This window comes from Protopterus annectens, chromosome 6.part0 (assembly GCF_019279795.1).
Source record: "Protopterus annectens isolate FY-2018-M chromosome 6.part0, PAN1.0, whole genome shotgun sequence".
NCBI lineage: Eukaryota > Metazoa > Chordata > Ceratodontiformes > Protopteridae > Protopterus > Protopterus annectens.
In genome coordinates, this window is record NC_056737.1 from 392716803 (window position 1) to 392738541 (window position 21739).

The following is a 21739-nucleotide window of genomic DNA, read 5'->3' on the forward strand; positions in this document are numbered from 1 at the left end:
AGTTCAATGAGTTTATCTAACACAGGAAAAAAATGATCTAGGTCTAAATCTGTTTCTAGGGTTTTCCACTCTGACTTTGGTCTCTGCAAGGGAATTCCTCAGGAGTTTGGGTCTTGTAGCATCTATGACTCTTATGATAGTCCTGACAAGACTCCACATAAGAAACATACAGTGGTATCTGAAGTAGATATAAATATATATTTTGATGTCCTTCAAGGATGCATCTGCAGTCATAACAACTGGGTTGTCCTGTCGTCAGGCAGCCCTTCGGTCGGCCGGATTCCAAAGTCTGGGTCCAGCTTCGGCTGATGTCGCACTTCACCCGACGTCATCTCTGCTGGTCTTCGGGTATAAAGGCATCAGCCGACGCCATTTTCTTCAGTCTTTCTTGCCGCGTGGCGCCCGAAGCAGAAGCTGTTCGCAAGTGCCGGTCGGTCAGATCCAGAGATTCCTACTACCGAATACTACTTCGAAGACTTCTAAAAAGCTAAGTACCCCGTTGGGACTCTTTCTTGCCTCAGCCAATGTCAGAAAAAGTGAATAACTGTTTAACTTGTGGGAAACAAATACCTCATAAAGATTTCCACTCTTACTGCCTACCTTGTTTAGGCCCAGACCACGACGTAGCTGCCTGTTTAGCCTGTGCTTCCTTCAACCGACGAACGCTTAGGCGTCGGTCGGAGTTTGCTGAACAGTTTTTCGGCTCAGACTTTGCATACATTATGCCGTCGGATCCTCCGACTACACAAATAGTTAAAAAACGCAAAGAAAAGGACCGACACTCGCGGTCCGCGGTTTCGGCCGAAACCACGGTTAAGCAAGCCGCGAGTGTCTCGGTTTTGGCCGAAACCGAGAAAACCGGTCAATCCTCAGCCGAATCCATGACTACTACCGAGGCTCCTGCTACCTTAGTTGAATCCGCCTCTGAAGTTTTGCCTACTATTGCGGTTTCTAGTGACTTATCTGACACCATCCCTTTGGATGTCTCTACTCCAGCACGTGGTGCTGCCAGGCCTCCTGCAGCCATGTCTATTAAGGCCTTTGCCAGGGCCAAAGCAGCCAAAACTGCAAAATCAGTGCCTGTTAAGGCCCCCTCTCACAGGCACACTTCTAGTTCACAAATGCTTACTCTGGCAGAGGATTTAATCTCCTTAATTAGGGGATCCCAATCTCATCCGGACAGGGCCTCTCAGCCCCCAGAAAAGAGACCTAGGACAGAGCCACCTCAGCCAGAGTCCTCTGATGATTCTTCGGATGACTCGGTCACTATAGACCAGCCAGAGGCTCCTTTTTCTACTTATGAAGATTCCGACGCTGATGAATCCATCCCATCTGCCTCTCCACCAGAGGAATTTTCCTTTGGGGAAACCCTTCATGCCATGAGGGAACAATTCCAATGGCAGGGACAAGATTTCTCAGATTCAAGAAAAAGGCTTAGGACCTTTCTGCACTTACCACAACATAGACCCTTAGCTATTCCTCCAGTTTTGTCTGTTGTGGATGATGCTTTTAATGATGTTTGCACTGCACCTGACTCTTTACCTCCAGCCCCTGCCAAACCAGACAGATTTTACAGGGTCCCGCAAACTCATCACCACCTTTTCAAGGCCCCACTTGCAGATCCTGAGACTATATCCCAGGGGCCTAAGGCAGTAGCTTCTACCTCATCTAAAAACCCTCTCCCTTCTGAAAGGGAATCCAGGTCCTTAGAGCGATGGGGCAAAAAAGTTTACACCTCTGCTACTCTCTCAGCTAGAGCTTTAAACTGTCAGTTTCACATGATCCAATACCAAGAGTTTATGCTTGATCAGTTAACTAAGAAACTGTCCTCTGATGAATCTTTAGATAAGAAATATGTTTTAGAAATGGTAAATAACATACAACAGGTTAGTAACCATTCCTTAAAATGTGGCTATGATGCACTGGAGGCTTCATTTAGGTCAGCCATGACTGGCACAGTGATAAGAAGGCATGCATGGTTGAAAGAGCAGGTCCTGCCAGATCATGTTAAAGCAAAGCTGTTGGATGCTCCTATGGACAAGGACAGTCTATTTGGTACCTCTGCTCAGGAGGTAATGAAGAAAATGGAAGAAAAGGCAAAATCTGTACAAACAGTTAAAGACTTCTTACAGGTTCAGCCCCCAAGGTTTAGCAGGAACTGGCCTGCCAAAAATTGGTCCTTTCCAGATTCCTTAAAATCTCAAAGAGGCAGGAATAGACGCTCTAGAGGCAGAAATCAAACCAGAGGAGGTGCCTATAGAGGACGCCAGTGGCAAGGCAACAATCACCGAGGTACGGATACAACCACTGCCACTGCAACAGGACAATCACAGTGACTTGGCTCTGACACCGCCTACCAGGGAGCAAATAGCAGCATCTTTCGGCAGAAAATTAGCCTTATTCTCAAACAATTGGCACTATATCACAAAAGACAAGTGGATTTTACAAACTAGACCAAGGCTACAGGTTCCACTTCCACACCTTACCGGTAAAAGAGGAATGCCAAACCTACCTCCAACTCAAAAAACAGAAGCTCTAAAACAGGTAGCTCAACTAACAAAGATGAGAGCTGTGGAAAGAGTGCCAATGACACAACAGGGCAAAGGATTCTACTCCAGACTCTTTCTAGTCCCCAGAAAAGAGAAAAGTTGGAGACCTATTCTCGACCTGTCCGTCTTAAACACATACATCATCATCCCAAAATTCAAAATGCTGACCTTACAGCAACTCCTTCCCATGCTGGGCAAGGAGTGTTGGCTGGTAACTCTAGATCTCAAGGAGGCATACCTGCACGTCCCCATTCGACCAGATTGCAGAAGATACCTCAGATTCCTTGCAGGATCAGAGCATTATCAATTCTCAGCATTGCCCTTTGGCTTATCTACTGCGCCCAGAGTATTCACAAAATGCCTGGCATCAGTAATCGCTCATTGCAGACTACAGGGAATCCAAATTTATCCTTACCTGGACGACTGCCTGTTACAAGCGCACAACAAAGACAAGCTGACAACAGATTTACAAAGGGTCATTTGCTTGCTACAAGCCCTGGGATACACAGTCAATTTAAAAAAGTCAAGGCTGATCCCATCCCAGACAAGAACATTCTTGGGTGCAGAATTGGACACAGTAAAACAAATGGCATTCCTGACTGCAGAAAAACAAGAACAACTTCCTCTTTACTTCTTGGCATTAACAAAGCAGAACAAACTAACAGCAAGAAAAGTACTGCAGGCCTTGGGATTCATGGCATCTTGCATAATCCTGATTCCTCATGCCAGACTGCATATGAGAAAGCTACAGTGGTACCTAAAAAACTTATGGTCTCAACACAGGCACAGCTTAGAAACCGAAATCCCACTAATCCCATGCCTGAAACAAGAATTCCTATGGTGGGCCCAAGCATGCCAGGCAAACCTAGGCTTGCCCTTCCACAAATGTCAAGCGAACCAGACCATCACAACGGACGCCTCAGACCTAGGCTGGGGGGCGCACATGTTGGACAAGTGCATACAAGGATTGTGGACTCCAGACCAGCTGCACCTGCACATACACCAAAAAGAAATGCTGGCAGTACAACTAGCAATCCAGAAATTCAAGCCATTTCTCAAAGAAGGCCATTTAATGATAAGGACAGACAATACCACAGTCATGTGGTACATCAACAAGCAAGGGGGCACTCATTCTTACCCCCTATGCAGAATGACTCTGGACCTTTGGAACATGGCTCTGAGCTACAACATCCAGTTACAGGCAACCTTTGTGCCAGGAAAAGAAAATACCCTAGCAGATATGTTAAGCAGAACCACCTTGGATGCTCACGAATGGATGCTACACCCGGACATCTTCAAGGTCATCACAAACAAATGGGGAATGCCACAAATAGACCTTTTCGCATCCCCACTCAACCACCAGCTCAAGAAATTTTGCACAAGGACGTGTCACCCTCTTGCATGGAAGGTGGACTCCCTTTCCTTCAGTTGGAAAGGCCTGACAGCTTATGCATTCCCACCTCTTCCGTTGATGCACAAGGTACTGCTGAAAATCAAAGAGGAACAACCAAAGATAATTCTGATAGCTCCGAATTGGCCAAGACAACACTGGTATCCCTTGCTGAGGAGCATGTCTCAGGGGAGAATGTGGTCAATACCCCTGATGCCTTTGATGTTAACTCAGAACAACTACAACATCCTGCATCCAAACCTAAAAACCTTACAACTGACTGCCTGGAACATCACTTAAGAGCAACTAACCCAGACTTATCCCAAAGGGTTAAAGACATTATACTTGAAGCCCGCAGACCTTCAACAAGAAGGAACTATGCAAGAAAATGGAAAAGGTTTGCCACTTGGAGTGCTGAAAGAGGAAAAGATGTGTCAAACATAGACATTGCTAACATCCTGGAGTACTTGGCAGAGCTTCTACACACAGGCCTGTCCTATTCCTCCATCAAGATACATGCATCAGCTTTTTCTGCAGAATACAGCTTTGATCCACCTGTCTTCGCACCCTCTACTCAGGCAATTCCTCAGAGGAATCAAGAATGTAAAACCTCCTAGGAAACCACCACTACCAGCATGGGACTTAAATTTTGTACTAGAAAAATTGACACTCCCACCATTTGAACCAGCAGGAACAGCGGATCTTCAACACCTATCATGGAAAACTGCTTTCCTTCTGGCAATTACTTCAGCAAGAAGGGTTTCAGAACTCCAGGCCTTAATGGCAGTACAACCCTTCCTGATCTTCCATCAAGATAGAGTGTCCATGAGAACTAATCCTACATTTATGCCAAAGGTGGTATCCAGAGTGTCCTTAAACCAGGCAATCCACCTACCTACCTTCTTTCCCAACCCACAGAACAGGGGGGAAAGGCTTCTGCATACCTTGGATGTACATAGACAGTTACGCTACTACCTGGACAGAACCAAAGGTAACAGAAAAACTGACCAGCTGTTAGTGGCCTATGCACCAGGAAGGGAAGGAAAAGCAATTTCCAAACAGACAATCTCCAAATGGATAGGAAATTGCATAAGATTCTGTTACTCCTACCATGGAAAACCAGTTCCACAAGACATAAGACCTCATTCCACAAGGGCTACAGCCACTACCACAGCTTTCTTACGAGGAGTGGCAACCCAAGGACATTATTGAGGCGGCTACTTGGACCTCCGTGCATACATTTGCCAAGCATTATAATTTACCTCTATACTCTAGATCCCGAGCAGGTTTTGCCACTGCTGTACTGCAAGGGATCCTAACTACACCATAATTCTCTTCCTCCTCCCCTATTTTGGCTATGGTATTCTACCCAGTTGTTATGACTGCAGATGCATCCTTGAAGGACATAGTACAGTTTTGTACCTACCATAAATGTAGATGTCCGAATAGGATAGCATCTGCAGTCAGGATTACCCACCCTCCTTCCCCTCTGTGGTACTCCTAGGTATTTACCCTCCTAATAGCTAGATGGGGGGGGGAGTCTCTTATGGTGTATTTGTTTGTAAATATGTACATACATGCTTATTTTTTGTGTTTGCCTTCTACTGTTTTGGAAACATTGGCTTTTCTTCCAAAACTGACTTTACTAGGGGGCAACTGGCATCTGGGGCAAGAAACACTGAAGAAAATGGCGTCAGCTGATGCCTTTATACCCGAAGACCAGCAGAGATGACGTCGGGTGAAGTGCGACATCAGCCGAAGCTGGACCCAGACTTTGGAATCCGGCCGACCGAAGGGCTGCCTGACGACAGGACAACCCAGTTGTTATGACTGCAGATGCTATTCTGTTCGGACATCTACATTTATGGTAGGTACAAAACTGTACTTTTTCTCGTGCAAGGTTGATCCCTTGAGGATGTTTGCCAGTGAGCAGTGATTTTGTCCTGAACTTTAAATATGGAATGTTTTTCTTAGTTGTTGCTTACTTTTCCTTCATTTCAAAACAGTTTTCCTTTCAGCATATATGCATTGTTTTTACAAACTTTATCATTACAGGCTACGTATCACTACTCGGCAGAACTTTACCCAGAATAGTCACAGTAATCAAATGAGAAAATGTGTAGGCCTTGCATGCTGCATATGTGGTCTGATTTTATAGTGTAATTATTACTGTGACTTTAAATGCATTTTATCTTTTTTTTTTTTCAGTGCCATAATTACAACTATTAACCATGATGAAGTCTGGTTTAAAAGACAAGATGGAAGCAAGTCCAAATTGTATATTTCTCAGCTTCAGAAAGGAAAATATACCATAAAGCATATATAGCATCTACTTTCCTTAAAAACTGACTTTTCCATACAAAGTGAAAGTACAGGAACAGAAAAAGTGTACTGACAGTATTTTGTATTACTGTGGTGAATCTACTTTTTAGAGGTTTGCTACAGATTTTTAATTGGCATGTTAAGTATTACAAGTCATAGTTATGTATTTTTTTTTATCTGTGATGATTGTAATCATGATTGCCATATGTCAGTGTTACCTCAATAGTAAGGCAAGTGTGCAGTATCTGTGGGCTGAAAATGGCCATTGGGAATACAAGTTGTCATACTTGGTCACAAAGAGGTTGAGATACAGGCTGTAATTATTGTTATTGTATAACTTAAAAGCACTGTTGGAACATATTACCTCTGATGAAAGTTAATTTTCATTGCCATATTTCAAAGCCACAACTGTAGCATTTATCTTCATTATGATAAGCCTATGGCTGGCATTTGTTTTTGTTTTTTTGTGTTTTTTAAATGACTAAAGGACTTGCATTGTACAAATTTAATACAGGTTGTGGTGACTGACACCATTTGTTCTGCCCTTTCATATTTGTTTATAATTTTACTTGATTACTTTTACAGTTTTGGTGCTCATTTATTGTCTATAGATTGTGGAAGTTTGACAAAGAATTATTTATGTCAATGTATTTTTTAAAAATTAACGGCTAGCAGGATCAGTCCAACAACGCAAGACTATGTTGTAAAAACAAGTTTACTGATACCAACTTCTCACAAATAAAAAACATAAACACGTTTAGCGCTTTCGTCAGTAATTAGACTTCTTCAGAATGACATTATGCTGCCTGTTCACATCCTATATACATTCTTTCTAATTGAACAATTACATCATTTCCTTCCCCAACCACATAGTACAGGAAATACATAGCCAATAGTAAACATGCCAGACAAAAGTAAAAAAAATAACAAACAAATAAAAATGCCTTATTTACATTCTTAAAAATTTTCTTTTAAATAAAGAATAATTGTTTTAATTTTAAAAAAGGTAATAAGGACATTTTTTCATTCAACCCAGGAGGGGAGTGTGCATTTAATCTTATCTGCCACTTTAACTCTAGAAATACTAGATATTGTATTTTGTATTTTCAATGTATTTTTTGTTTACTCTGGTATAGTTGAACTTCTGAATGTCTTTTGCTTATTACAAAAACGTTGCTCCCCAGAGTACAGACAGATTGGTCAAATCTTCATTAGGATGGGACTGTGGGTATCTTTTTTTGACCTGCTACCATGTTTTGGTAGATGGGTGTGAGTCCCCATCCTCGTCCCCAGGCTGAGTGGCATTTACTGTCTGTCCTGTTCATCGCTAATAGCAGTAGTAGTCTAAACAGTTAGCAGTGCTATGTAGGTTATGTTTTTGTTCCAGGACTACATACAGCAGTGTTGCCTTTGTTGAGGAGCCATAACTTGGAGCGGTGCACTGGCATATTAGAGACTACAGTGACAGTTATTTTGGTGCCAAGTAGAGTGACTAATTCAGTATGGCAGACATCCTGGTGTTAGTTCTTTGACCCCTAAGTGAGCCCAGCTACCAGTTGTAGCATTCATACTTCAAATAAATCTCGTGTAATAAGGCAAAACAGATTTTCCTCATGTATATTGAAGCAAAACAGATTTTTCAACTATGGTTATACTGTAGTAATTTGCTGTGTGTCTTCATCGGAAGATGGCAGATCATCTTGATGTTTTGATGCTCGGAAGTACTTCCCAGTTGGTTCCAAATGTCTTTAAACATTAATTGGCATTTTAACTAAGGAATTTGGCATTTTGTGGTGATGGTGGAGCTTATTGTGAGAAAGGGCGATAAAGACATAAATGTGGGCTTAAGATCTGCCTTTCAAAATTGACTATTAGCTCTTCATAACAAACTTAGAATGACTTATAATTATGCAATGCATCTTTTTTCCATAAACTGCTTGCATTAAAAAAATTCACCTGGGATAACAGCCTTGTTGATCAGTAATCAGTGTGGCATGTTGTTTCTAGGAGTATCAGCAGTTTCCTTTCTTGTCCTTTGCTAGGTGTTAAGAATTAAATACACTTTCTACCTTGAACTGTTTTGACTAGTTTGTACTCCATGTTATAGTCATGGTATCTCCGAGTCTCCATTGCCAGGTCATTTCCAGTGACTTTGATGCTGCTTTGTTAAAACAAAAAAAAAAAGGATTTTATAAAATGTCTTTAGTCCATTTGCATCTGACTGGTTGAGAGTAACTTAAACTAGTCTGTGGCATAAAAAATATATCAGAAGTTTGTGTGTGTGTGTGTGTGTTTTTTTAAAAGGCGTTTAGCACTTTTGTTGACTACTCTGTGCTTGGCAGCTCCAGAGTCTGGAGTTCGGTCCTGATTCCTGGTTAGTGCCTGTATAAGGTTCATACGTTTTCCTTTGTCTGCTGGGTTTTCTGCTTATACTCCAGTTTTCTCTAAGCTGCTAACACGTTTTCATTAATTGGCTACAATAAATTGCTCTCATATGTTGGATTTGAAGTGTCAAAAGAGGTTTACTTACTTTGTTAACCAACAAATAAAAACATCAGAATCTTGTTTTGCTCAGTATAGTTTACCAAATTTGTTACATAATGCAATTTGAAAGTCATTTATGTTGTTAGTAACATACTACTTAAGGAATGCAAAGTTATAACTGATAATCATATGTAGAAGACAAAACCACATTCTGTGTTTTAAGGTGAGGTTAGGTTCTGTGCATACCAATGCATTCTAAACCTATGAAATGAGAGTAATATTAAAAATTATAGTTGCTTAATTTGATTCCCACTTAAAATGTAATGATCAAGTCAAGATCCAGTGAATGTAATATTTTTCTAAAGGGTTCATTTTGCAGATTATTCAGTTTTTCTCCTGATTCATCAGAGCAAGATAGTGAAACAAGACTGAGTGATGCAATGTGCAAGCCTCTGAGTGCACTGCAAGTTACCTGTGCATTATGAGCAAATTGTTCACTGAGGAAGCTGCAGTCCAGTAAATAGATTAGTTTGTCCCTTGGTTTTACTGATGACTACAAAGGAATTATTTGTGAAAGTTTGTTGTTCAGTGTTTCAAACTGTGCAGGAACCATACACTTTTATAGCTACTTCAGTCAAATAACAAGCCTGGACCACAGCATTGCAGGGATTAAGTGCTTTTGTCTTCCAGGGCACAAACATCTTCAGAGCAAAACTGAAAGAATGATCACAGAATTTACATGAAATTAAGTCTGCTATTTATAGTCAGTTATGCAAATGCACTGAGGCTATCAGCGATGTTTGTGAACGAGCAAAACTGAGTTATGATTCATAGAAGCTGCTTACGCCAGTACACAGTGACCTCAAATGTACTTATGCAAATGTGCAAATAATGAGATGTAAATGAGTGATATAAACCTTCATATGTTAATGAAGTATTTTTTTTTTACACCATTTGCAATTCAAAGTCAGATTTTCCCGCTTTTCCTCTTTGGTGGCAAATGCGCTAAATAAAGAGAAGCCTCAGTAAATCTGTTAGGGTTGCATTCAGTGAAAATTCTGTCACTTGTTGTGTGCTTTGCGATTTCCAGGTCTGAGTTGCTTTTCTTGGCTGGGCCAAAGCTGCTTGCACCCATCGGCGCTTGCCTCCCAATAAGAAAAAGTATAAGCAAAGGATTTCTCATTATAACTTGAATCAGGAAATCCTTGATAGGTTTAGAGTGGACAGGGACATTATAAGTGTCATAGTGGGTATGTTTGACCCATGGGGGGCACAGGAAGAATGCGTGGACTTCCTACCCAGTGGACACTAAGGTATGTATAGCCCTTACTATAATCATTACGGGGACCTTCCAGAGACAGACTGGAAAAATATTGGGGATCTCTCAGGGTTTTGTCTCAAGGATACCGCAGCATCTGTTGGCATGTGTGGATCAGTACATCTATTTCCTGGTGTCACCTCGGGACCATACCAGGACTGTAAGTGCCTTGTATGGGCTGGCACATTTCCTTGAGGTACTCTGTGCAATAGATTGTCTCCTGCTGAATTAGAGCCCCTGCTGGTCTACATGGGGAGTGGTACCAAAGTTGGAAGGGCTGCCATTCCTTCAATTGCCAGGTAGTGTGTGATGCATGGGAGTGCATAACTAGTGTGTCTGTCCAGCATCCTGGCAGTGCACATGATTCCCATATGTGGTACACTAACTCACTCTACTGCCCTTCCTGCATGGTAGGATGCCCAGTGGTTATCTTGTTGGTAAGTGGAAAAATATATATACTTTTTAAATATTCTGTCTGATGTTGCCATTCTTCACTTAATCCTTGACTGAGGGTTCGGTTCCGAATCTCGGAACTGACTCTGCTGTTATTCCAGCTCGCACCCTCCAAAAACTCTCGAGCTGAGCTCTACCCATAATGCTCCCCACAAGATTACCTACGATCTCCTTTGCCACTTCTCAGTGCCAGACACGTATTTTTCCCCATAGCTCTCAAGCAATAGCTTTTTCAAAACTGTAAGTTTCTGTATTAAATTCTCTATTAAACCCTTTATCTTCTTTCGACTACCCAGCTCCTGTACGTTATATACTTAACTCTTTAGTGTCCTTTTTTTCAGTACCGTCATTGATAGTTTCTTTACTTTCTCTTTCTTCTGCCTGAAAATAAAAAACACTGCACCAAAAGCCCCAGCCAGATGTTTACCACAGTTTTAGCGCTTTTGTTCCAAAACACAGGGACTACACTTTATTTTCAAGTTTACATAGTACACTGTTTTGTGTTTTATCTTTCTTTTGTCTATTCAGTAAATCTTCTGTACCATTGTTGGTACTTTCCCCCTTTACCACTATGATATTTCTTACATACTATTGTTGGTACAATTCTTTCTCCCTTTATCTAGCTATATTTCAAAAATAAAAAACTTACTTTTGGTCCTTTCTGCCTTTTCATTGTATGTGTGAACCTTCTGTTGTCGCAGAAAAACTTAAAGGAACTTTTGGCTTCAAAAGATGCCAGACGTGCGATGGAAAATTACCTAACTCGGACAAGACACTCTCTCTCTGTCTAGTGCTTGGCCTAGCGCACCTTCAGGAAGACTGTGCCTTTTGTCACGGTTTTAATTACTGGGCCCTTGTACACTGAAAACAAGTTAATTTTGAAAGGACTCTTAAAATCTGATTTTTGACAAGGCCTTACTGCATCATCTAAATCTAAAACTGATGTCAGCTTCCCTTCCTTTTCTTCCTCTTCCAGCAAACAAGAAAGATTGAAGAAGAGGAGCCGTTCAGTTCCGACAGCTTTGTTGGAACCTCCTGCTAAACTCCCAAAAACTTACACATTTCCCATAGTTTCCTTGAAGCCGATAGAAAAAGTATTTGAATCTTCAGTCCTGGTCTCTGCACTGACTACATTGGCTCTGACAGTTATTTTGGATTCCTCCACTTCAGTTTTCATTTCTAAATCCTTGGTTCCCTCCGTCTTGGAACCAAAGGAATTTTCCTTCAAGGACAGGCCCCGAACAAGATATTCTGTGGACCCCTTCCTTTAACGTACTCCAAGTCCTTTCTTGGAAAGACCTTCTCCCAGATCTCCATTGGCTTCTTCAGTCCATTCCACCAAGAGCCTAACAGAATCTGACATAATGAGATTGGTGGACCAGCTCCTGGCAGCGAGGGGATTACCTTCTTCATTTCCTAGCATTCGTAGTTCTGGAACCTTGCCAATTACCACACCAGTTTTTGTTCCTCCTCTGACTCCAGCTGAGCTTTTGGAGTTCCCAGTGCCAATTTTCCTGGCTTCGACTGTATCAGTGCTGGTCAGAGCTTCTTCTCTGGCTCCTATAACTGCCTTGAATTTAGTGGTGCTGCCTGATCTGGAGACCTCCTGGGGTCAGAGCTTTGTTGCTGGTTCTGGGGGGCATGGTTACACTCCAGTGTTTTTGGAGCCATCCATACTGCTCAGGGCATTGGCACATGTAAACTTGACACTGGCTTTGGCTTCAGAGGCAACCTCCTTGGTGCGGGATGCGACCACAGTTCCGAAGAAGTCTATTTTGGTTCCGGGCTGCCATTCCTGTACAGGGGGGCCTGCCTTCCAGGGCATGCAGATGGCCTTGTCCACTGCAGGCAAACAGCCTATTCCTCTTTTGTCAGACCAAACATCCTGTCCTTCCTCTCGACTGGAGCTTCCTCCAGTCACTACCCAGGGACAGTGGGCACAGAAGACTCCGGATCTACCCCATGGTGGTTATGTCCTAAGATACCTCTCCAGCCAATCCCACTGAAGAGGTACCCATGAACAGAAAGTGCAAGAGGAAGCACTTGGACTCCCCTGAAGAGTCTTACACTGAAGATGCAGATTTCAATGAAGGGGAAGTTTCCCCTGAAGTCACCCCTGGAAGATGTATCATTCAGAGACATTCTAGAGATTCTAAAACAGAGGGGTGGCTGGACTCCAGCCTTTCTCGGAGGAATCTATATACCATGGAGACTTGTCTTGCCTGACCCTCTACCTCTTGGATCTCTCCGCCCACTGACAGTTTCATTAAATTGATTGCTCAGCTGGCTTGGAAAATGCCTGATTCTATTGAGCCAGTTCCAAAGAGACCAGACTACATTCTGTTAGCCCCTCAGGATCAGCAACATTGTGCAAAGGGAATACCAATGGATGCCATGGAGATGGCGGCAGCAACCTTGAAAGAACTTGCTGATGAAAGCCCTACTATCCATCCTCCTAATAAAGAGTCTAGGACTATGGATAGATTTGGAAAGCACGTATACACTTCATTGACCTTTGCACCAAGGTCCTTCAATTACATGGCACATTTCATGAGAGTTCAATGAGAGCTGATAAAAGAGCTATCAGACACTCTGACAGGGGCAGTAGCTGAAGGAGTTCGAGACAAAGTAGCTTCTCAGCAGGCAGCCCTAGATTCTATTTCCAACTCTTCCATCAGGCTAATTGCACATGCTGCCAAAGGAATGGTGAGGGCAGTGGGTTCAGGCGTAGCTATTAGAAGACATGCCTGGATGCGCTTACGTGAATTTGTGGAGCCATTTAAGTCTTCTTTCATCAATGCTTCATTTGATGGAATATCCCTTTTTGGCCCCAAAGTTAGACACCCAGGCCAGATGTGAGAAAGATGGAAAGACACTCTGCTGTGGGCGCACGCTTTTCCACTCCTTAACAGTCTTACTCCAGGCACCAGCCAAGTCAGAAGGTGTGGTTCAAGAAGTCCCAAGGGCCTTTCCAGGACTCATATGGCAATGACTTTCCCTGTGGCAGAGGGGGGAATAACAATGGAAGACTCCATGCATGAGGCAGAGGTGGCCCAGAAAATCAGGGTTCCAGGGATTCTTTCCCTGGTAACTCCCATCAGCGCTCCTGAAAGGAGGCCTGATTACCATCCTCTGGAGGTAGTCAGGGGGCGATTATCCCTGCACCAATATGCCTGGCTAAGGATAACAAAAGGCATTTGGGTGTAGAGGATTATAACCAGAGATTACAATATCCTTTCTCAGAAGAACCCAGGAAATTGAAAACGATCCCAGACGTTCCAGCCAATCACTGGTATGCAGCAGTCTTAGAAATTCAAAAACTTCTTGTCAAAAAGAGTCATCCAAGCAGTCCCACCAGACCAGATAGGATCTAGATATTACTGAAGGTTCTTTTAGTTCCAAAGAAAACAGGGAACTGGAGACCAATTTTGGATCTTGGCCAGTTGAACAAGTCTGTTCAAGCAAATCAAATTCCAGATGGTCGCGGTTCAGTCTGTACTCCTGTTCTTAGGAAAAGGTGATTGGATGTTCTCAATAAATCTTAAGGATGTGTATAATCACATAAAATTGGACAAACAATCCAGAAGATTCCTGTGCTTCCAGCTGGGAGCCAGTCATTACCAACTCGGAGCCCTGCCCTTTGGTCTCACCTCAGCCCTCAGGGTGTTCACCAAATGCATGGTAGTGGTAGCAGCTCACTTCAGACTGCTAGGATTCTGCATGTTTCCATACCTAGATGACTGGTTCCTCACTGCTCCTACCAGGCATCTCCTATTACAGGCAAGAAACTACATTATTCAAACTTGTTCCTCACTGGGAATCACTATTAACTACAAAAAATCCCACCTAGAACCAACACAGCAGTTAGAATTCATAGGAGCAATGCTAGACACAAACACGGGAATCGCGTCTCTTCCTTTAGAAAGACTTCAGAGAATAAGATTACAAGTCAACCAAATTATTCACAAGAAAAAGGTGAGTGCAAGACTGTTGCTACAAACACTAGGATCAGTGGGGGCATCCATCACTTTAGTTCCACTTGCGAGATGTCACATGCGGATTCTTCAATGGCTCCTGGCATCCCAATGGTATTTATAAAGTCAACTAATTTACCACCTGATAATGATCACCAATTTATGCAAGAGAGACCTGAGTTGGTGGCTTCATTCCATTGAAATTTTGTCAGGTAGACCCTTTATTCCACCTCAACCCGAAGCCATAGTGACCATGGATGTGTACCAGATAGGATGTGTGGGGCATTATCTGAGAAAGACAGTCCAGGGCACTTGGTCATAGCTGGAGACCATTTACATATCAGTGTTCTAGAGATGAGGGCAATGCTGTTTGCATTGGAAGCATTCCAAGAAACTCTCCCCTTGAGTGCGATTGCGATTCAAACAGGCAACATGTCAGTAGTCTGGTACATTAACAAGCGGGGGGGGGGGGGGGACCAGATCTTAATTTTTTTGTTAAGAAGCTTTCAGAGTATGGCAATGAGCAATTTCATCTGACCGCTTTCTAATTGCAATGCATATTTCTGAGAGCTCCAACGTGATTGTGGACAAATTGAGCAGGAGTATCCTAATGCCTCATTAGTGGTCTCTCAATCCTTTGGCGGTGGAAAATATATTTTGCCACTGGGGCCAGCCCTGCTACGATCTTTTTGCATTCTCCCTGAACAACAAGTGCAGCAGATGTTCTTCATCTCACATTGCTGCAGTCCTTACTTATGGGTAGTCCGCTGTCCTCGGTCGGCCCGAATACCAAAGTATTAGGCTGACGTCGGTCATGGGCGCTTAGAACTGACATCATAGCGTCAGGGTATAAAAGCGCATGACCGACGTCATATCCTCAGTCTTTTTTGCCGCATGGTCCGATGCAGAAGCAGCGTTGCAAGTGCCGTTCGGCGTTCTGAAATTTTTCAATTGAGTTTCAGACCGATACCAAGTTGGGCTAAGTACCCGTTGGGGAATATTTTTGTTTTTCTTGCCTCAGTTATTTACGGATGTCAGAAAAAGTGAATAATTGTATTTCTTGTGGGAAACAGATACCGCATAGGGATTACCACTCGCTTTGTATTCCTTGTTTGGGACCGGAGCACGACGTAGTAGGGTGTCGGTTTTGTGCTAGGTTCAATAAGCGCACTATAAAACGGAGGTTAGATTGCGCTAGGTTAGTCTTTGGCAAGCGGTGTAATTATAATATGCCGTCGGATCCTCCGACGCCCGCTTCCACTAAGAAGCGCAAAGACAAATCTGTAAAGCTTAGGCAGGATGATTCGTCCGTTTCGGATGCCGGTCCTTTAGAGGCTACAGGGGAGCAGGTGGACCCGACTGAAGTTCCTGTTGAATCTCAGGGGGAGACTGATTTTGCAAGAGGTGGCCTCTCAGGAGTCAGGTCAGGCTGAAGGGGCCTCTCAGGTTACTATTCTCCCTACTGTGCCTAGGGTGGTTAGGCCTTCTGTTACTATCTCTAAGGCTCCTTCGAAGGGCAGGTCTGTTTTGTCTTCCTCTGGTGTCAGTCCTGGTTCCTCAGGGTCAGTGCCAAAAAAGCACATGCTTAAAATGGCAGAAGATTTGATTTCTTTAATTAGAGGTTCTATGCCCCCTCCTGATAAGAGGCCCAGGGTAGAAACAGAGTTGGAAAGTTTGGAGCAGGCCTCAGATGATTCAGAGTCTTCTGTGGAAGACATTCAAGATTTTCCTCCTTATTCGGATTCCGATGCAGAGGATTCCACTCCTTCTGCTTCTCCTCCTGAGGATTTTTCATTTTCAGAAACTTTACATTCCATGAGGGAACATTTTAAGTGGGAAGGACAGGATTTCTCTGATTCCCGGAAAAGGCTTAGGGAATTCTTGTTTCTACCACAGCATAGGCCCTTAGCTATACCTCCAGTTTTGGATGTTGTTCAAGATGTTTTCTCGGAGGCTTCCCTTAATCCAGATTCTGTGCCTCCTGCTCCAGTCAAACCGGACAGGTATTACAGGGTGCCTGAGGCTCATAAATATCTGTATAAAAGTCCTAGAGCAGACCCAGAAACCATTAGTCAGGGGCCTAAGGGTGTTAGAGCTTCTGTTGTAAAAAATCCGGTTCCTCTAGATAAAGAGGCTAGAGCTTTGGATAGATGGGGTAAGAAGGTGTATACCTCTTCTACGTTGGCAATGAGGGCTTTAAATTGCCAGTTTCATATGTTGAGATATCAGAATTTCCTCCTTTCTCAGCTAAAATCTAAAGTGGATGCTTTAGCAGAGGGTATAGAGTGTAAAGAATTGCAAGATTTGGTACATGTTTCTGAACAGGTGGGCAAGCATTCTTTGCAGTGTGGCTTTGATGCTCTACAGGCTTCTTCTAGGGTGGCGGCCACTGGTTCAGTTATTCGAAGGCACGCCTGGCTTAAGGATCAGAATTTGTCAGAGCATGTTAAGACTAGAATTCTGGATGCTCCTTTACAGTCTGAAGTTTTGTTTGGTCCTCCTGTGGAGTCTGTATTAAAGAAAATGGAGGACAAGGCTAAGTCTATGCAGACTGTTAAAGATTTTTTGCAGGTGCAACCTCCAAAGTTTAGTAGAAATTGGCCTGCTAAAGGATGGACGTATCCTTCTTCGGATTCTCAGTCTAGGGGCAGATCTAGACGTGGTAGGGGCAGAGCTCAAAGTTCCTTCAGACCTAGAACATGGAGTTCGCCTGCACAGTCTGCAGGTGAGGGCAGGGGCCAGTCCTTTCGTAAACAGACCCAATGACCTGCATTTTCAGCTGCCGGATTCTCAGTCTAGGGGCAGATCTAGACGTGGTAGGGGCAGAGCTCAAAGTTCCTTCAGACCTAGAACATGGAGTTCGCCTGCACAGTCTGCAGGTGAGGGCAGGGGCCAGTCCTTTCGTAAACAGACCCAATGACCTGCATTTTCAGCTGCCGGATTCCTCTTGCCTGGCAGCTCCTTTGGGAGGAAAGTTAGCACTTTTCAAGCAAAACTGGCTTTTGGTCACCCAGGACAAATGGGTGTTGGACATTATAAACCGAGGCTACAAGTTTTATTTCCATACATTGCCTCCTTTCAAAGGTATGCCAGACGTTCCTCCTCGACAAAGGATAGAGGCTCACAAACAGATTTCTTTACTTCTTCAAATAGGAGCTATACAGCCAGTTCCTCTGTCAGAAGTGGGCCTAGGATTTTATTCTCGCCTGTTTCTAGTTCCAAAGAAAGGGAACACGTGGAGGCCAATTTTGGATTTATCTATCCTCAACACTTACCTGGACATTCCAAAGTTCAAGATGCTGATGTTACAACAGCTTTTACCTCTGTTGGGAAAAGATCACTGGATGGTAACTCTGGATCTCAGAGGCTTATCTTCATGTTCCTATCAGGCCAAGTTGCAGGAGGTACCTGCGTTTTCGAGCTGGAAATTTACATTATCAGTTCTCTGCATTGCCCTTTGGCTTATCTACTGCGCCCAGAGTGTTCACAAAGGTTCTGGCTCCAGTGATAGCCTTTTTTAGGTTAAGAGGAATTCAGATTTATCCTTATTTGGACGATTGCCTGATTATTGCTCAAGAGAAGGACGAACTTCTTCATCATCTACAGTATGTGATGGCAGTGTTAAGATGCCTAGGGTATTCTGTGAACGAAACAAAGTCCAGTCTAGTACCCTCTCAAGACATGTGCTTTCTGGGTGTGAGACTGAATACAGCTTCCCAGATGGCTTTTTTGACCCCGGACAAACAAAGAAGCCTTTCTCTTTATTTCCATCAAATGTCTCTACAGTCCAGGCTGACTGCAAGGACAGTCCTTCAAGCCTTGGGGTTCATGGCATCTTGTATTCTGGTGCTTCCCAATGCCAAACTGCATATGAGGAAGCTTCAATGGTATCCCAAAAATGTATGGACACAACACTGCCAAGATCTAGACACTGTCATTCAGATAATACCTTGCATTCAGAAGGAATTTTTGTGGTGGGCTCAGGAATGTCACCTAAACAAGGGACTCTCTGTGACCCGACCAGAGGCGAGTCAGATTCTAACGTCAGATGCCTCGGACAAGGCTTGGGGAGCACACCTCAATGGAAAATGGGTGCAAGACACGTGGCCTGTCAAACTTCAACATTTGCATATCAACTTGAAGGAGATGTTAGCAGTTCAATTTGCATTAAAGGCTATCAAGGATTTACTTCACCCAGGGCAGGTGTTGATTCAAACAGACAACACTACTGTCATGTGGTACATCAACAAGCAAGGGGGAACCCATTCGTACCCTCTTTGCAGACAAGCGATGATTTTGTGGGAGACTGCTCTCAGCTTACACCTCAATCTTCAGGCAAGGTTTCTGCCAGGAGCACAGAACTCCTTAGCAGATGTGTTGAGCAGACAAATAGTGGATCCTCACGAGTGGAAATTGGATCCTCATGTATTTCAAGAGTTGACAGTGTTATGGGGACTCCAGACATAGATCTGTTCGCTTCTCCACTAAATTACCAGTTGCCAAAGTTTTGCACAAAATGTTTCATCACACAGCTTGGAAGGTGGATGCTCTATCATTCAGTTGGAGCAATCTTCATGTCTATGCCTTTCCACCTCTGCCTCTTCTTCCCAAGGTACTCTTGAAGGCCAGACAAGACAAGCCATCCATGATCCTGATAGCGCCGGATTGACCTCGACAGCACTGGTACCCACTACTGAGGAGTTTAGTGAGGGAGCCTCCATGGCCTCTACCTTTGATTCCGCATCTTTTGTCTCAGGAGGGCAATCACTTCCTCAATGCCAGGATTCAGTCTCTGCATCTAACAGCCTGGCATATTCTGTTTTAGACCCTGGAGGGTCTCAGCTTCCACAACAAGTTTTGAATGTTATTTTGGAGGCCAGAAGGCCTAGTACCAGGAAGGTTTACGCAGATAAATGGAGGAGATTTTTTATTTGGAGCAAAGCAAAGGCATTTGATGTTTCCAAGCCTAATTTAAGTGCTTCTCTTCAATATCTTACTGAGTTGTTGGACAAAGGTTTGTCTTTCTCTTCTATAAAGATTCATGCTGCAGCCATTTCTGCTCACTATGATTGTGATCCTCCTTTATTCTCTCATCCTGTGTTTAAGCAATTTCTTAGAGGGGCAAAGAACATAAGACCCCCACGTAGAGCTCCTGCTCCTGCTTGGGATCTCAATTTTGTGTTGGAAAAACTTACTCTACAACCTTTTGAGCCTGCAGCTACTGCCGAATTAAAGTATTTGTCATGGAAGACTGCTTTTTTGTTGGCCATTACTTCTGCAAGAAGGGTTTCTGAATTACAGGCCCTTATGGCAGTGGACCCTTTCCTGATTTTCCATAAGGACAGGGTATCTTTGCGTACTAATCCTTCCTTTATGCCTAAAGTGGTTTCTAGTGTGGCTTTAAATCAAACTATTCATCTGCCTACTTTTTATGCAAACCCCCAAAATAAAGGGGAGAAGATTTTGCATACTTTGGATATTCACAGGCAGTTACGTTATTACTTGAGCAGAACCAAGGAGTTCAGACAGTCTCAGCAGTTGTTTGTTTCTTTTGCTTTGGGTTCTCAGGGTAAACCTGTTTCAAAACAAACTATTTCTAAATGGATTGGGAGTTGTATTTCTTTCTGTTATTCCCACCATGGTAAGGAGGTTCCGACTGGAGTTAGACCTCATTCCACTAGGGCTACTGCCACTTCTACTGCCTTTCTAAGAGGGGTAGCTACAAAAGATATTTTGGAAGCAGCTACTTGGAGTTCAGTACATACTTTCTCTAAACATTACCACCTTCCTCTTTATTCTAAATCTAGGGCTGGGTTTGCCACTGCAATATTGCAGGGCATTTTAGCAGCCCCTAATGCTTTATGATATTTCCATCCTCCCATTCCTGTTGCTTTGGGATTCTACCCATAAGTAAGGACTGCAGCAATGTGAGATGAAGAACATAGTACAGTTTTGTACCTACCATAAATGTAGATGTTCGAAGATCTACATTGCTGCAGTCCAATTTACCCTCCCTCCTTCCCCACTGCTGTTTGTTATGGTTATATAGTTTGGGTGGTGGTTGTTGTTGGACATGCTTTTGGGAGGTATTCTGTTTTTGGCTGTGGCCTTTATGTTTAGGGCCTTCTGACATCTGGGGCAAGAAAAGACTGAGGATATGACGTCGGTCATGCGCTTTTATACCCTGACGCTATGATGTCAGTTCTAAGCGCCCATGACCGACGTCAGCCTAATACTTTGGTATTCGGGCCGACCGAGGACAGCGGACTACCCATAAGTAAGGACTGCAGCAATGTAGATCTTTGAACATCTACATTTATGGTAGGTACAAAACTGTACTTTACTTTGCCTTGATCCCCCATCCAGGGCAGTCACTGAGAGATGCTGTCTTGCATGATTTGCCCCCCTGTTCTACTCTATGCGTTCCCCCTGATTCCGCCAATATCCCAGTTTCCAAAAAAAGCCAACAGGTTGAAAAACAGAATAATTCTCATTTCTCCATTCTGGCCTTGACAGATATGGTTTCCCTTTCTTTGGCCTCATCTAATTCATAAACCTTGGACACTGGATCCTGGTCCAGACCTATTGTCCCATCCAGACGGACTAGTTCATCCGAATCTTCAGAATCTCAAGCTCGGTGCATGGCTTCTCCAGTTCCGATGATTGCCAGGCATTTTTCTCTCACTTCCCCAGTTTAACAAATCATTCTGGCCTACCTAAACCCTCGACTAGAAGATTGTACTTTAACAAGTGGCAACATTTTTCTAAATAGGCCTCAGAAACCAACCTTGACCTATTTTCAGCACCAATCAATAAAGTCCTAGAATTCTTGACATTGATTTTTGAAGCAGGAACATCTGCCTCGGCTATACAAGTGCATCTAGCTGCAATTTCTAACTTTTATCATGGTTTAAATGATGCTTCCTTAATGTCCCACAAACTTTGCAAAACCTTTCCGAAAGGAACTTTAATGCTCAGGCCTCCATGTAAAGAACCTTCTGCACCTTGGGACTTAAACCTGATACTTCAATCTCTAATTAATTACAGAAGCAACCAAACAGCAAAATCAGGATAGGCAGGAAAACAACAGCCAAACGATCCACCAAAAGCAGTTTATTTAAAAAAACTCTGACGTCTCGGCCACAGCCTTCAAGGAGTAAAGACCATAGAAAACCACAGTACATTTTATACTAAAACCAAAAGCCAGTTATACAATTAATTAATAAAAATTGGCAATTAATTAAATAAC

General features: G+C 43.2%; 1 protein-coding gene across 1 annotated transcript in view; it reads left to right on the forward strand.

The window, feature by feature from the left end:
• Positions 1-7021, forward strand: part of BRMS1L (BRMS1 like transcriptional repressor) — a 624443-nt gene extending 617422 nt beyond the window's left edge. The window contains exon 9 of the mRNA XM_044074136.1: positions 6148-7021. Coding sequence (XP_043930071.1) covers positions 6148-6265 — 118 coding nt within the window. The 3' untranslated portion in view covers positions 6266-7021. The remainder of the gene's footprint in view (positions 1-6147) is intronic.
• Positions 7022-21739: the final 14718 nt, after the last annotated feature.